At 42.7% G+C, this 13,881-nt stretch overlaps 1 protein-coding gene across 2 annotated transcripts; it reads right to left on the bottom strand.

Moving 5' to 3' along the window:
• Window positions 1-830: 830 nt before the first annotated feature.
• On the bottom strand, window positions 831-11,807 carry NTAN1 (N-terminal asparagine amidase). Of its 2 annotated transcripts, XM_024194189.3 has the most exons (10): window positions 11,676-11,807; window positions 9,445-9,547; window positions 9,295-9,360; window positions 7,436-7,544; window positions 6,074-6,147; window positions 5,347-5,400; window positions 4,061-4,114; window positions 3,185-3,282; window positions 1,983-2,096; window positions 831-1,787 (listed from the first exon to the last, which is right to left on the bottom strand). In XM_024194189.3, the coding sequence occupies exons 1-10, from the start codon at window positions 11,754-11,756 to the stop codon at window positions 1,620-1,622; spliced, it is 921 nt and encodes a 306-aa protein (XP_024049957.2). In that variant the 5' UTR covers window positions 11,757-11,807; the 3' UTR covers window positions 831-1,619. The 2 variants fall into 2 exon arrangements, with proteins under 2 accessions (XP_024049957.2, XP_024049956.2); XM_024194188.3 differs by lacking the exons at window positions 6,074-6,147; window positions 7,436-7,544.
• Window positions 11,808-13,881: the final 2,074 nt, after the last annotated feature.

The raw sequence follows: 13,881 nt of genomic DNA on the forward strand, positions 1-13,881 counted from the left end.
CAAGAAGAGAGATCACTCCAGGGCCTAACCAAAGGGCACTAGATGACAAGTGCTGCTATGCCATGCCTGGCACTGCAAGCAGTGAATCCACTCTTCTTACTGGACATGGAATTATAGGCCTCATTATTCTACTGGAATGGTTTAGTGAAGTTGTAATTAGCAAATTCAGCATTGCCCTGACTTCACAGGTGGATGTACAAAAAGAAAATGAAACAATATTTGAGAGATGAATAACTACACAATTCACCTGAAATCCATAACTTACTGTATTTTGTGATCCTTTACCTATGGTTTTAGTCCTGTGAAACAAGATTATCTACAACACTGAAAACTTATTAGGGCTTTTAAAGCACAATACACTTTATATAAAGCTGCTGTTAAGTGTCTCACAGTTTGAGTTGTAGAAGGTAGTCATTATAGACAACTAAAACCGATTTGCTTATCAAAAATTGCCACAGTTTCAGAATAACCAAACTGTCAAGTTTTCATAGTGCAGGGATGTACATATGTAACCACAAAACAGAGGGGACAAACCTCAAGTATTTCATGACATCTTCCATGTAGCTTCTTAATGTAAAAAAGTATCAAGGTCTGGGTAGGGTTTAAAGAGGTGTTTAAAAAAAAATAGCAATCAGAGTAGCCGAAATATTTCCATGAATGTTCTTAAACTCCACCCACAGCATGTGACGTTACATCTTTTCCTGTAGTCTCTGCACCCCAAACAATGTAGTGGGGAGTGAGCACCTTTAGCTATTTTATTTCCATTGTCCAAGCTTCAGAGAAATGCAAAAAGTAAGCAAACAACCCAAATGGTGAAAAGTTGAGTTTAATGTTTATTTTAACAGAAGATGCCCAGTGACAAAGTTTAGTGACATCTCCAGTTTATTAGTAAATATAAAGATTTATTATTCTAGACATTTTTAGAATTGAAGAGCTGTACTGAATCATACACACTTACTTCAACAGCAGTGGTAAAATGGCACTGTTTAACAAATATGCTTTCAAGGCTTATGCTCAGCAATCATTCCTGCAGGGTTAATGATTATATCGTTCAGTATAGAAAAACCCCCAGCCAACTAGTGAAAAATCTCATCTGTATCACCAAAACTTACTCTTTATTTATTCAGTCAAGGACTTAACGTTTGGCTGTTTAAAATAAATCTCTCTCAAAAAACCCAATTACCAACGAATAAGTTTGTATGCATGTTATACTTTAAATTGTATTTAAGGGAACACTTAGTCCCAGCTTGAAAAAGCACTTTTGAAAGGGCAAGTGCATATTAAATCTCTCTCTAGGTAGATTTTGCAGAAGGCCTTAATATACAACTGATTAGCACCAAAAGTAAAAATGGGGAAGGGCACATCTGAAAACAAGAAAATATTGACTTTACTACTAAACATTCACTCCCTTATGTAAGTAACAGGGCAAACACATGCACCTCTGCCAAAATATTATTTTGAAAAGCCTTAAACAAGGCTAGTCTGATCTCAGGGCCAGCAGGGAATTTGACTAACATGGATTCAGAAAGATGCTCTTTGCAGCAAAGTAGCCACATTTTTGGCAAGGCTGTGCTTTCCCAAAGCGTGTCCTCCAGTGTTTGCCTCAACGTTAAATCGTTTCAAAACAGTCTCTCCCATAAACCTTCTTCAGTCTTTTTATAAAGTCGAGGTTTCCTGTTAGGAAACAGGGAGTCATTGGGAAATGGATGCTCTTTTAAAAATAGCAATGTGGATCTAAGGTGGGAAACAAAGTGGGGTGGTTCAGCCAGAGGCGATGTGGAAAGATTCTGAAAAACAAGATGTGTCATGAGCTATTTCAAACCAGATGGATAAGAACATTAGATGGCTACTGGTGCCTCTAGCTTTAATTTCTGGCCTAGACAAAATGCACCCCCCTTTCAGCACTGCACAGAAAAGCCATCAGGGCTGACGGAATGCTAGCACAAAACACATTTTTGTCACATTTTTGTAACTTCAGTTACCTGTAATATCTGTTTATCATCCTGCTCCAACCAGAAGTCCACGTGTGGGAAAGGCATCCAGAAGTAAGGTCCAATGTGGAGTTGCTCTCTCTTTGCATCATAAATATTAGTCATCTGTAACAGGGAACAGACTTTGAGGGTTTCCCTATTGAAATTGAGCAGCAGTAAGTGAACTGAACCCACCATGCCGTGAAGGGGAATGAGCTTAGAGCTGGCTCCACAGCTACTTCCCCCACCCTTTGATATGCCACAAACTGCAGCTCCTGTCCTAGGCCAACAGACTATTCTTCAGTGTCCCCTGCTCCTGTCCTGTTCAGCCATCTACCTCTCCTTCACTGTTTGTCTTGTTTCAGCTCCCTTGTCCACCCTGCAATGCTGCTACACACACAACTCTCCCTCCCTACTCTGCCCTGAATTAACCAAACAATTGGACAAAACAGCTGCTCTGCACTCATACAAGAGGCTAAATAGCCTTTTTGTGCCAGAATTTTGGGCTCAAGATCTTAAGTGGCAAACCTTAAACTCACAGATATTCCAGCTGCTTCTACACCATGATCCTGGGGACAGTGGAGGGTGTTCCCCTGTTATAGTTTAGTAGACATGGGTCAAGAGCCTGCAAGTACTTCCTTGTGCAAGTGTCTTCTTACTGAAGTCGTTAGCCTTTGGACGAAAGCAGTGTCTTTATGTAGCACACCTGCGTCTGACAGATCATGTGGACCAAAGAGAGCTGGGTTCAATACCCAGCTCTGGCACAGACTTCCTGTGTGACTTAGGCAAGTTAGTTAGTCTCTGTACCTCAATTCCAGGTCTGTAAAATTGGATTAACACCACTACCCCTCTCTCACCCTTCCTCTGCCAGGGACTGACTGTCCAGCATCTAGCACAGTGGTACTCTGATCTCAGCTGAGGCCTCCAGGAGCTACTGTAATACAAATACTGAAGTCTGTCCTTGTTTCCAAATAGAATACTTGTTGAAGTTTTCCATCAGGTACCAGCAGCTGTTGTAGTACAGATATTGGCTGGTATGTCCAGTGTTTGTCTCTGATTACACAACCACAAACTGGCAGTATTTTATCATAAGAAGAGTAATTTCTCCTTAAGGAGTAACTATTAGTTTCTGCCACAGACAAAATATCAGGAGTATTTTTCTCTTAAGAGTTGTTCTCCCCTCCCCCCACCAATATATATTTGTTTTCACTCACTGGTGATCCTGTTAACATACGGGCTGAACGCAAATCCTCATCTGGTCCCTTATCTGGAAAAGTTGCATGGAAAATCTCTGCTGTTTTAACATTCACAGCTGGGGAGAAAATGGTTTGAATAAAACACAGTTAACCAGCTAATGACGACATTTAAAATGTCCATCCCCCCACAAACACAGCATTCCAGACCAACAGCGCTCTTTGGCACAGACAAAGATGAATTTCAGAACCTATCCGACACTAATATCAAAGACTATGACAGAGAAACATGTTTAAGTTTCACTTTCTGGTTCACTTGTATTTTCACAGTGCTATTGGGTTTCTAGCAGCCCTGAGGAAAGTTTAAAAATATGGTCAATTTGAAGATACCACTATAGGAATACAATTTTTGGACAAATTGTATTCCTATAGTGGTATAAAGATCACAAACTGAAAGTAGTTAGAAGAAAGAAAAAAAAGGAAGAGAACAAAATCAACTGAACCCAGCAGAAAGGAGTTGGACTCCAAACAGAAAAGGCAAAGGATCAAGCAGTCTAGCTCACTGCAGGCCAATAGTTCAGCTAAATGCCATGAAATAACCCTTCGGGCTCTATGATCTCATTAAAAGGAAAAGAAAAAATATACACATGCTCCTGACCAAGAGGACCCTTTCCAAAGGCATTTCCCAAGCAGCAGTACATCTTCAGCATCTAGCAAAGCCAGTCTGAGTGGTATTAACAGCAGCCCTGTCCTACCAGAGTTAGCATCAGAGCTACACTGATCTGTGCACCAGGGTATTTTATATCTTCTATATTAGCCTTGGCTGGCAAATGTGTTACCTTTACAAGTCTGAACAGCAACCAGTTTAAAACAGTATACAAGATGCATTGTACTCACCTATTCCATAAATGATTGGGAAATGATTGTCCTTTTCCTTCCTATCATTTAATTCTGTTTCAAAAAGAACAAATATGTCAAATAATCCAGCCACTGTCAGCATGTTTATTTCCAAGCAGCGTTAGTTTAGCTTTAGTCAGGGAGGTGCCCAGACCTTACCAAAAATAAATAAATAAATAAAAAATTGTGGGACATGCAACATAAAGCAGCCACAAGGGAACTGAAGACTTGGGTTCATATCCTTGTTTAACTCAAGTGAAGTGAGTTTATCTATTTATGTTTTTATACCATGTCTATTATCATGGTATACAGGACAAATTCAGACACAGTCAGGGTAGTTCCATCTCAGAAGAATGGCAACTGCTTATGCCAGTTCTGAATTAATCCTTATCTTTGGTGAACATTTATCCACAGAACAGAACCAGACTATATAAAATCACTCCTGTTCTTTTTGCGGATACAGACTAACACGGCTGCTACTCTGAATACACCATAGAAATCATTCACATCCTAACAGGCCTGGGACTGAAACAGCTGCTCAGGACTAAAATGCATTGACAAGGGCAGCATGGGAAAGGTGTAACTTCTGCCCACACCATGACTGGCTCTAGACAAAGCTATTAGCCCCTCAATTTCACATGCCAAAAACATACAGCTGTAATGATGCCATGTTTCAAAGGTTTAAGCTACAGCCAGTGTGAAAATACAGCTCTTGTTCTCACTGAAAATGAGGAGACATCAAAAATAATCAGACTTGAATTGGCTACAATGGAGGAAAAAGGAAACCGAAGAGGGGACAGAGGGAAAGGATGATAAAAGAACAATAATTTGGGGCATGTGTCTCCTACACCCTTCATTCATCTGTCTGCTGCAATCTAGATGGGTTTAGGTTTCCTTCCCAGCAGAAACACAAACGTCTAAAATTTGGAGTGCTCACAGGACCACATGGGTGAAATACTTCAGCTATTTCCACAGGTCCTATTAGCAACTGCAAGTTGCCGTAGCACTTCTGGGAAGAGAAGCCCTAGCCATTGCCCTTCCTGCGGTGTGCTGTGGTAAATCACTACTTCCAGAATACGGACTCTGGAGTACCCAACTAAAATGAACAGATCAGTATACAACAGCAAAAAACACTGTAGGCAATAGGCCCTCATGTGCCTAGAGCTCACAGACTCACAAAGCTTACAGGCCAGATCGAAAGGTTGCCTCTCCTAAAATGAAGAGCCTCACATTTATTTCAAAGACTAAACATACTTTTACAAAAGGGAAAACATTGAAACTCTTACCTGTCACACAGAAAGTCACTAAATGGACATCATCTTGCTGGAGATCAAATGTTCCTACAGCAACAACAGTAGCAGCAAGGTATAAAACTGACTCATGTCAAGGCATGTGCTGCATATAAACTATGGGGTATATCAATGCTGTGCACTGCAGATTAGACGTGAGGCCCTCATTACCAGCAGGAAATCTCCCACTCCATTGTTCTTGATACAGATAATGGACCAGTGTGTGTTTTCCAGATATGTCTCAATATCTTGCTCTTATAAAATAAAGAGAAAGCTACTCTATACAACAGTAATTTACACAACTGGCCATTGGCAAGGGCAGAAAGTTGTTAAAGAGAAAGCCTTTATCAACATTTTATTCCTTTTACAAGCATTTGTTTAAGGTAGCTCTGGCATTGTGATCTCAGGTTTAGTTTGTTACACATTTAGCAGGGTACATTCATTAGTAATACCCATTTTATATATGGGTAAATATAGGTACAGAGAGAGAAGAGACTTGCCCAAGATCATACAGCATGTCACATATATATATAGTACATGTGTAAATCATCTCACTGCACCATCCCCATGTATAAACACATGCCGCACTTCAAATTCCCAAATGGAGAAAAACTCAAATCCAAGATTTTTTCTACTGTATAATTGAGGATTAAGATTACAGACACACACACACACAGCCCAAATCCAGCCAGATTTCATGAGAATGGAAAAAATATGAACTTACTAAGAAGCTGATTAGTAAGTTTTTGTGATAACTGCCTATCATCATTGAAACCTCCAACTAGGTGAACTTCCAGCCTAACAAACAGAGATGGAATAACAGGAAACAGCAATTAAAAAGACATCCCAATGTGAATAGCTTTTCAATACAATCCCCAGCCCACACCGTACAGTGATCATTAGAGAAGGCTCATTTATTACAGTCACATGCGCCAGTTGATTGTGTATTACCTCATGACCTAATGTGAGTAACCTCTTTGTTCTGGACACTATAGGGAATATCAGATGAGCAACACAAACTAAGGACTTGAATCTGAGAGGCACCGAACATGGGAAGTTGCCACTGAGCTTGATGGGATTTAGAGGTACTCAGCTCCTCACAGGACTGGACCTTAAATTACAAAGCTGTTTTAAGCTTCTCAACAAAGATCAATTAAATGTACTCCAGTGACTTCCTTACAACTCACTCAAACCTTAAGATAGGGGTCTTGGTGAGACGTCTGTATAAATATGGCTCCTCTTTCACTCTATAGGTCTATTCTCCGTGACCAAGCTCTTCAAAAGTGACTAGTGATTTTCAGGTATCCAACTTCAGGGGACCCCGTAAAGGGACCCAATTCTTAGAAAGTGCTGAGGAGTCACCAGCTGAAAATCAGGCCCCTTTAAGGTGTTTCAAGTAAGATACTCAAAAGCAACTACTTGCTTTTGAGTAAGTCTTGGACCAGGTGTATTCAGCGTTGTATCTGCCAACTTTACCAAGTTTTGCCTCTACAGGTCTAACAGGAGTAAACACAATCAAAAGGAATTGAGCTGGATTCTTTTCTGGCTCCCACAACAGCAACAGAATTTATAACTAAATTCTGATTCAGAATCTTTATTATTTTATGTGCAAGCCAGAAACTTCCAGATTAACTCAGATCCCAGGATGAGTTTACAGAACCAACAGTTTTAAAAAAAAAGCAAAAATCCATTTGTGAAACTAAGCACATTTGAGATGGAAATCACTGAGACCCAATAAACATGGAACCTCACAATGGCAGTTTTACAGAGACACTATTCAAAGCAGACTCACGCTTTAAATTAAAGCGCTGCTAAGAGAACTACAAAAATAATATATACATACAAACATCGATGGTTCTGAGTAAATCAAGAACAAGAAAAGCTATTAAATCTGTAACAATGCCAGTAGGCAAAAAAAATATCACTGTGGAAACTACCTTGTTGAGATGTGTTTTCCTGCCCTGGCTCAGCAAGCCACTAATTCTTTATCTGAGCCCCAAATGATCACATTTAGAATTTCCCACCTTACACACAACAGTGACCCCTGTGAAGTACCGTATACAAGACATAATAGAGCAGAGCTGACCTTCCACATTCTGTGTCATTAGAGAAAGATTTTACTGCACTCATAATCAGCGACACCTCGGCTTGCGTGCTGGATCCATCACAGTGTGTCAAGCAGGTAGCCCCACTCCCTGAAAGGCGGGCAATAAGCAAACATTTACCTGACCACAGCTCTGTACAACAGCAACAAAAACTGTGTCATTCTGTAGAGTAGGTTATAAAATGGATAAACCGGATCCAGATTTTACAGGAGGAGAAACTGGCACTAAAAGAGATTAAGTGACTTGTCTGATATCACACAAATTCAGTGTAGTCAGGAACAGAACCTCAGGGCTAGTCTACACTTACTGGGTAGTTCGACGGCTGGGGATCGAAGTTCCGGGTTCGATTTATCGCGTCTGGTCTGGACGCGATAAATCGAACCAGGAAGTGCTCGCCGTCGACTGCGGTACTCCAACTCAACGAGAGGAGTACCGCGGAGTTGACGGGGAGCCTGCCTGCCGCATGTGGACCGCGTCTGAACCGCGGTAAGTTCGAAGTAAGGTATGTCGAATTCAGCTACGTTATTCACGTAGCTGAATTTGCATACCTTACTTCGACTTGGGGGGTAAGTGTAGACCAAGCCTCAGTCTCCTGATTCCCAATATCCTGCTGAAACCACTAGGTCTCCTGTGCTGCCTTCATAAGAGCAAGGGACTGAGTTCCATTCCCATCTCTGTCATTAAGGGCTTGTCTACACTTGAAACACTACTGCAGCACTTCAGCATAGACACTACCTATACCAGCAGTTCTCAAGCTGTGGGGCGGGACCCCAAAGTAGGTCACCAGGGCTGGCTTAGACTTGCTGGGGCCCAGGGCCGAAGCCGTAGCTTGAGCCCCACCACCCAAAGCCTGAGGGTTTCAGCGCTGCGTGTTGGGACTCAGGTTACAGGCCCCCTGCCTGGGGCTGAAGCCCTTTGGCTTCAGCTTTGCCCCCTCCTCCTCCCCCCCCCCAAAGTCAGTTGGGCTCGGGTGGGCTCAGGCTTCGGTCCCCCATCCTGGGTAGCAATTTTTACTGTCAAAAGGGGGTCACAGTGCACAGAAGTTTGAGAACCCCTGACCTATACCAACAGGAGTGGTTCTTCCGCCAACATAGGTAATCCACCTCCCCAAGAGGCAGTAGCTAGGTCAATGGAAGAATTCTTCTGCTGATGTAGTGCTATCTACACAGGGACTTCGGTCGGTTTAACTTCGTTGCACAAGGGGGTGGATTTTTCAGTCTAAATCTGGATCGATCTAAATTCTTTAGCGTAGACAGGCCCTGAGTCACTGTATGACACTAGACAAGTCACTTACTTAACCAACAAAGCAGACTCCTGTGGTCTAAGGGCTGGTCTTCACTACCCGCCGGGATCGGCGGTAGAAAATCGATCTCTCGGGGATCGATTTATCGCGTCTCGTCGGACACGATAATCGATCCCCGAATTGACGCGCGTACTCCACCAGCCCAGGTAGGAGTAAGCGCCGTCGACGGGGGAGCCGCGGCGGTCGATTTGCCGCCGTCCTCACAGCGGGGTAAGTCGGCTCAGATACGTCGAATTCAGCTACGCTATTCCCGTAGCTGAATTTGCGTATCTGAAATCGATCCCCCCCCCCCGTAGTGTAGACGTAGCCTAAGGGTTAGAGTGAACATGCAGTTCTAGTGTATGCTGTCGAAGGTAATGCAGGCTGGTAATAGCAAGGTTTCTTAAAACGTGACCCATGCAAACTAGAATAAATGAATTAGAACACCCAGTGCAAGCTCAATACATCAAATGTGGAAATTCCATATGAAATAACAGTCATTACATAGCCATTATTTGAGAAACATGCATCTCATGGTCCAGGTTTCCTTTATGATACCTGTGTGTCTGAGCACCACCAAGTGGCAGGTAGTTGCATCATCAGACCCAAGGATGGACACGGAACCTGTTTTAAAGGAGAGAAATACAGTAAGAATTTGGCCGTCATGCCTGTTGCTTCAATAGCTAACATTATTGCATCCCCACGTACCATCTTTGGGGGTGGTCACTGCAAACTCTCTTTGCTGAATGTATAGAAGTCCTTTGGGTCCCACTGTTTGAGCAGGTTGGCCTCTTAGAACTCTTGCTTTCTCCTGTAAATAAATTGCACTCAGACTAAAATGGCTGAAAGAGCAGGTACAGCAAGTACTAGAATGGACACCGACCCAACCAGGCCTTTGGAAAACAGAGGGAATCAGGTGGCAGTTCAGGGAAGACCATGAAGGCTGAGATTGACCATAAATACTTACATTTCATGGTGTTTTACATCTTCAGTAACAAAGGGGGAGGCCAAAGACTCGGAACATGGATTGGATATCAGCAGACCTAAGTGTGACTGGTTTCCACAACAGCCAAGCCTACAATCATGAGTTTTGGAAGAAGGCTATAAAAGTCATTGATCCCCAAAGAGGTAAATGGCAAGAAAGAAGAAGAGCGTTTTACATCCTCGAGGCTTTTTCCAAACATTAACCAGTTAATCTTCACATCACCTCAGACACAAAGAGTCTGTCATCCCCACTTTAAAAATGGAGAGAGAGAAAAAGAAAGAGACTTGACCAAGGCCACATAATCATCAATCAGTACAAGAGCTGAACTCAGCAGTTTCTGGCTCCTAGTCCTGTGCTCAGTCTACTGCTATGACTACAACAGTTAAATATTTAAGTCAGATCTATTAGCTTCCCTATAGTTGTTATCTTGGATGCTTTTAAGAGACATTCACAAAGGATAATTTTTAAAGGCTTGACTGTGATAACCTTACACACATCTAGCAAATAGCATGATGCAACATGAGTAGTCCTGCTAAAGTCAAAAGGACTCCTTATGGAGGAAAGTACTGTTCAGGGTTAGTAAGGTAATCACAATCTAGAGCTAAAATACCAGAAGATATGAACAAAATAATCAACTTGATTACTTGTAAGTTGTTTTTATTTGATGATTTCATTCATTATAAATCTTTATTATTATTATTATATTAGTACTAGAGAATTAACATACATAAGCCTCCTATTTGGAGAATGAACCAAAGTCTATTGTACCAGCAAACCCTGGATTGCTCAAACGACTCTGGGTCTCCCCATAGAAACGGTCTTGGAAGCACAAACACTATGTTCATTTCTTTAGCTGGTAAGAAACTGCTCCCGCTGGCTTGAATGCAGTAGAGGGATAGATTCTAAGTGATATTTGCTCAGCTACGCTCCACAAAACATTATGTAACCCTCCTTCCCATAAACCAAACTGTTACTGAGTACTCTGTTTCCTGAAGCTGACCACACACATCATTCAACACTGATTTACTTTAATACCCAATCACAAACTTGAGTCTGTTTTGTTCTAGCAATGTCTAAGACTGGCTATGCATAGCCTGATTTGGGAGCTGCAGGGGCTTAGTACTGTGAGAATCTAGCCAGAAACATTATTACAGGGTATGGACTTGATGATTCAATGGGGGTTCTCCATTTCCAGTGGCTATAACACGATAGCATTCTCTAGTATGGGAAGGGGGGGGAAATAGAGCTTGGGCTTTTTTGTTTTTTTGCTTCTTGACGATGCATAAAGACCCTCCCTCCAATACCCATAGCTGGACATCTATGCCCCTGCACTGCCCATGCCAGAACACCCTGTATCAGGGCTTCTGGGCCCCCAAGAACACCACATGCCAGGATGTCCATGCCTCCAACATGCGGGCACCACATCAGGGCTTCTGCCCTCCCACCCAGCACCCCACACTGGGGGGGGGGGGTTGCATGCCTCCAACACTGGAGAGCACCCTATGCCAGAGAGACAAGGTCTGGCTCCAGAGCTGGTCTCTCTCACCAACAGAAGTCGGTCCAGTAAAAGATGTTACATCTCCCACCTTTTCTCTTTAATATCCTGGGACCCACATGGTGACAACACTGCATATACCCTGGGTCAGGGCATTTAGCCCACCGAGGGCGCCAAAGACAGGCGTACAGACCCCCATCCTACTTGGTAAGTTACCTGTGACATTGGTAAACTCCCCTTTTCCCCCGTCAAAGCCAATAGGCTCTGGACTTCTCATTAGAGGAGAGGGGCCTCCCGTCCAAAGCCTGCTCCACCCCGGCCAGCTCGGGAGATGGCACAAACCTACTCCCTCCAACTGGGCACTGCAGCCTTCCTGGCTGGAGTCCGACAACCCTCCTGCCTCCCCGCTGGGGCTGCCCTTCCTCCCCTGCACCCCTGCCGCAGCCCCGGTCCCCTTACCTCCAGGTGCGGGTAGTTGCGGATCAGCTCCCCCGGGGGCTGGGCCAGGTCGATCCGATCCCCGTTAATCAGCAGAGGCATCTCTGGGAAGCGCCCGCTCCTGAGGCTGCCGGGCGGACTACTTCCGATAGCAGCCAGCTGGGAGGGGAGGCTGCATGGGCTGACATCGCAAGGGGTTCTGGGAGATGTAGTCCGGATGGAGAAGCCTGGTTTGGATTTGAGTAGTTCTGTGCAAGCAGCAGGAGTGTCTGCCGCTGGAGCCTGCACAAACCTGACTTCAACTAAGGGCGGGGAAAGAAAACGATACTGATGCACGTTAGACCACCTCACCCCCACTCCCAGGAGAGCAGCATAGGTACTCTCCCCTCTTAAAATGAAACTTGCAACCCCAGAAAGGATTGAAGAAATGTATGGTTCACAGCTAGGACAATTGCAGATCTGTCTGAATTTCCACCTCCAGGACAGGGACTACTGAACTCCAGCAGGGCTGTATTTAAAATAAACCATCTCTAATGGAAACTACAGGGGGAATTTTAAGCAGGCAGAATATAATGACCCATCATGGAAACTGCCCATTACAGTAGGCTTTAGTTCTCTCATGAAGAGTACCGTCAATTACACAAGCAGGGCACAAATACGCATCAAACCAAATTTTCAGCAGACCAGAAAAAAAAAAAAAAGAGGCCCACTGAATGTGTGGGCCCAGCCATTTGTACACGTAAAAATCCTGTCTTTAGATAAGAAGAGGCAGTAAGATATACTCGCACATACAGATTTTCTCCCCCCACATCCACACATTTTGTGGGTACAGTTAGATCCAGACTGAAAATTTAGCACATTATGTCAAATTAAGAGTTTCATACCTTAAAAGCAGTAAATAATTAATTGCTTGAGGCATATTCAGAAATATTTATTTAAAACTGGGTATTTTCAATCAGCCCCCACTTCCTATGCACTGGCTTGGTATCTGCAGCACTCACAGCACAACCCTCACTTCTAATGGCCCAAGTCAGACCTTGTACAGGCTGGGAAGTGATACTGTGGTCTGACATATATTGCATTAATTCATTTAAGTCTTAAACAAATCTGCTTTTTCTTTCTCCACAAAAGTCAGCGGAATCAGACGTAATTACTAAAATGAGTTGTACTGGAAGGGTCCCTCAAACTGTCGTCAGCAAACTGAAGTGAAGGAAATGTTGGGATGAAATCAGCCCTCTCTGGATACTACTACAAATCTCTGGTGGAGATTACTTCTAACTACTCATAAGAATACTTTTGTAGAAGCATTTTTGCTTTTGACTACACTAAATGTCATGTATTCTCAAATTAATTTCCCAGAGATACAGATCCCCAAAACTGACATCCTTCTCAAAAGACACACACAGAAACGTCATATGCCACATGATAAGCAGTGGGCTATATGTATTGCTAGTTAGACCTGAATGGAAAATTTAAAGATGTTGGGAGAAAAACCAGACTCCCCCTTTCATTTTCCAGCCAGCTGTATTCTCAGTATTCTCACTATAATTTTGCCCAGCAAAGGATAAACACTTCTAGCAAAGTGCAGCTTAATAAGCTTATTAGCTAAGTGTTGTTGCCTCCTTTTATTATGGTTATAAAAGCATAAATGGGAAAAACAAGCAAAGAGAATGTAGGGTCCATAGTCTTTGTGATCACACATAGCCCTAATCAGGGGATTTATCAGAGACTAAGACACAGAAACATTGTGGGAGCCCTTGTTAAAATATTGCTTACACAGAAGATCCCTGACAATCTAACACCCTGAAAGGTCTGGTGTTGATTGTTTGACTAGCTAGGACAACTGAATATGTGCTCATTTTTTAACATTATAATTTTCAAGACGTCCCAAAATGTGGGTCTAGATACAAAGCAAATATTTTTCTAGAGCTAATAAAAAAAAAAAATCTCACACACGTGCGCAAATCCCCAGATCACATATAAGATATAGCAATGTTAGCCAGAAGAAAAAACTGGCATGTTTTGGAAAAAAGTCTTATATCTGAGTTCACCCAACATGTTGACAAAGCCATTGGTGTCATGGGGAAGAATGCAATCTTTTGATCACTTTGGAACCATTCTTTCCTTACTGTTGCTTAAGATAAGTACTTTTATGTTGGGAGATAAGGCAATTAATTTCAAATGCAATTCTCTTTTTATTGTTCTGGAATGACAGCAGAAGGGATGA

The sequence above is a fragment of the Terrapene carolina genome, unplaced genomic scaffold, assembly GCF_002925995.2.
Source record: "Terrapene carolina triunguis isolate 2854851 unplaced genomic scaffold, T_m_triunguis-2.0 Scaffold93, whole genome shotgun sequence".
NCBI classification, from domain to species: domain Eukaryota; kingdom Metazoa; phylum Chordata; order Testudines; family Emydidae; genus Terrapene; species Terrapene triunguis.

What these genes read in the sequence shown, in the direction of transcription:
- NTAN1 (XM_024194189.3), bottom strand. Translation starts at nt 11,756, where the DNA reads ATGCCTCTGCTGATTAACGGGGATCGGATCGACCTGGCCCAGCCCCCG. An exon ending in AGTGACCACCCCCAAAGATG is followed by an intron (nt 9,361 to 9,444) that starts GTACGTGGGGAT and finishes CCTTTAAAACAG; the next exon opens with GTTCCGTGTCCATCCTTGGG. An exon ending in AGTGACTTTCTGTGTGACAG is followed by an intron (nt 4,115 to 5,346) that starts GTAAGAGTTTCA and finishes TTTTTGAAACAG; the next exon opens with AATTAAATGATAGGAAGGAA.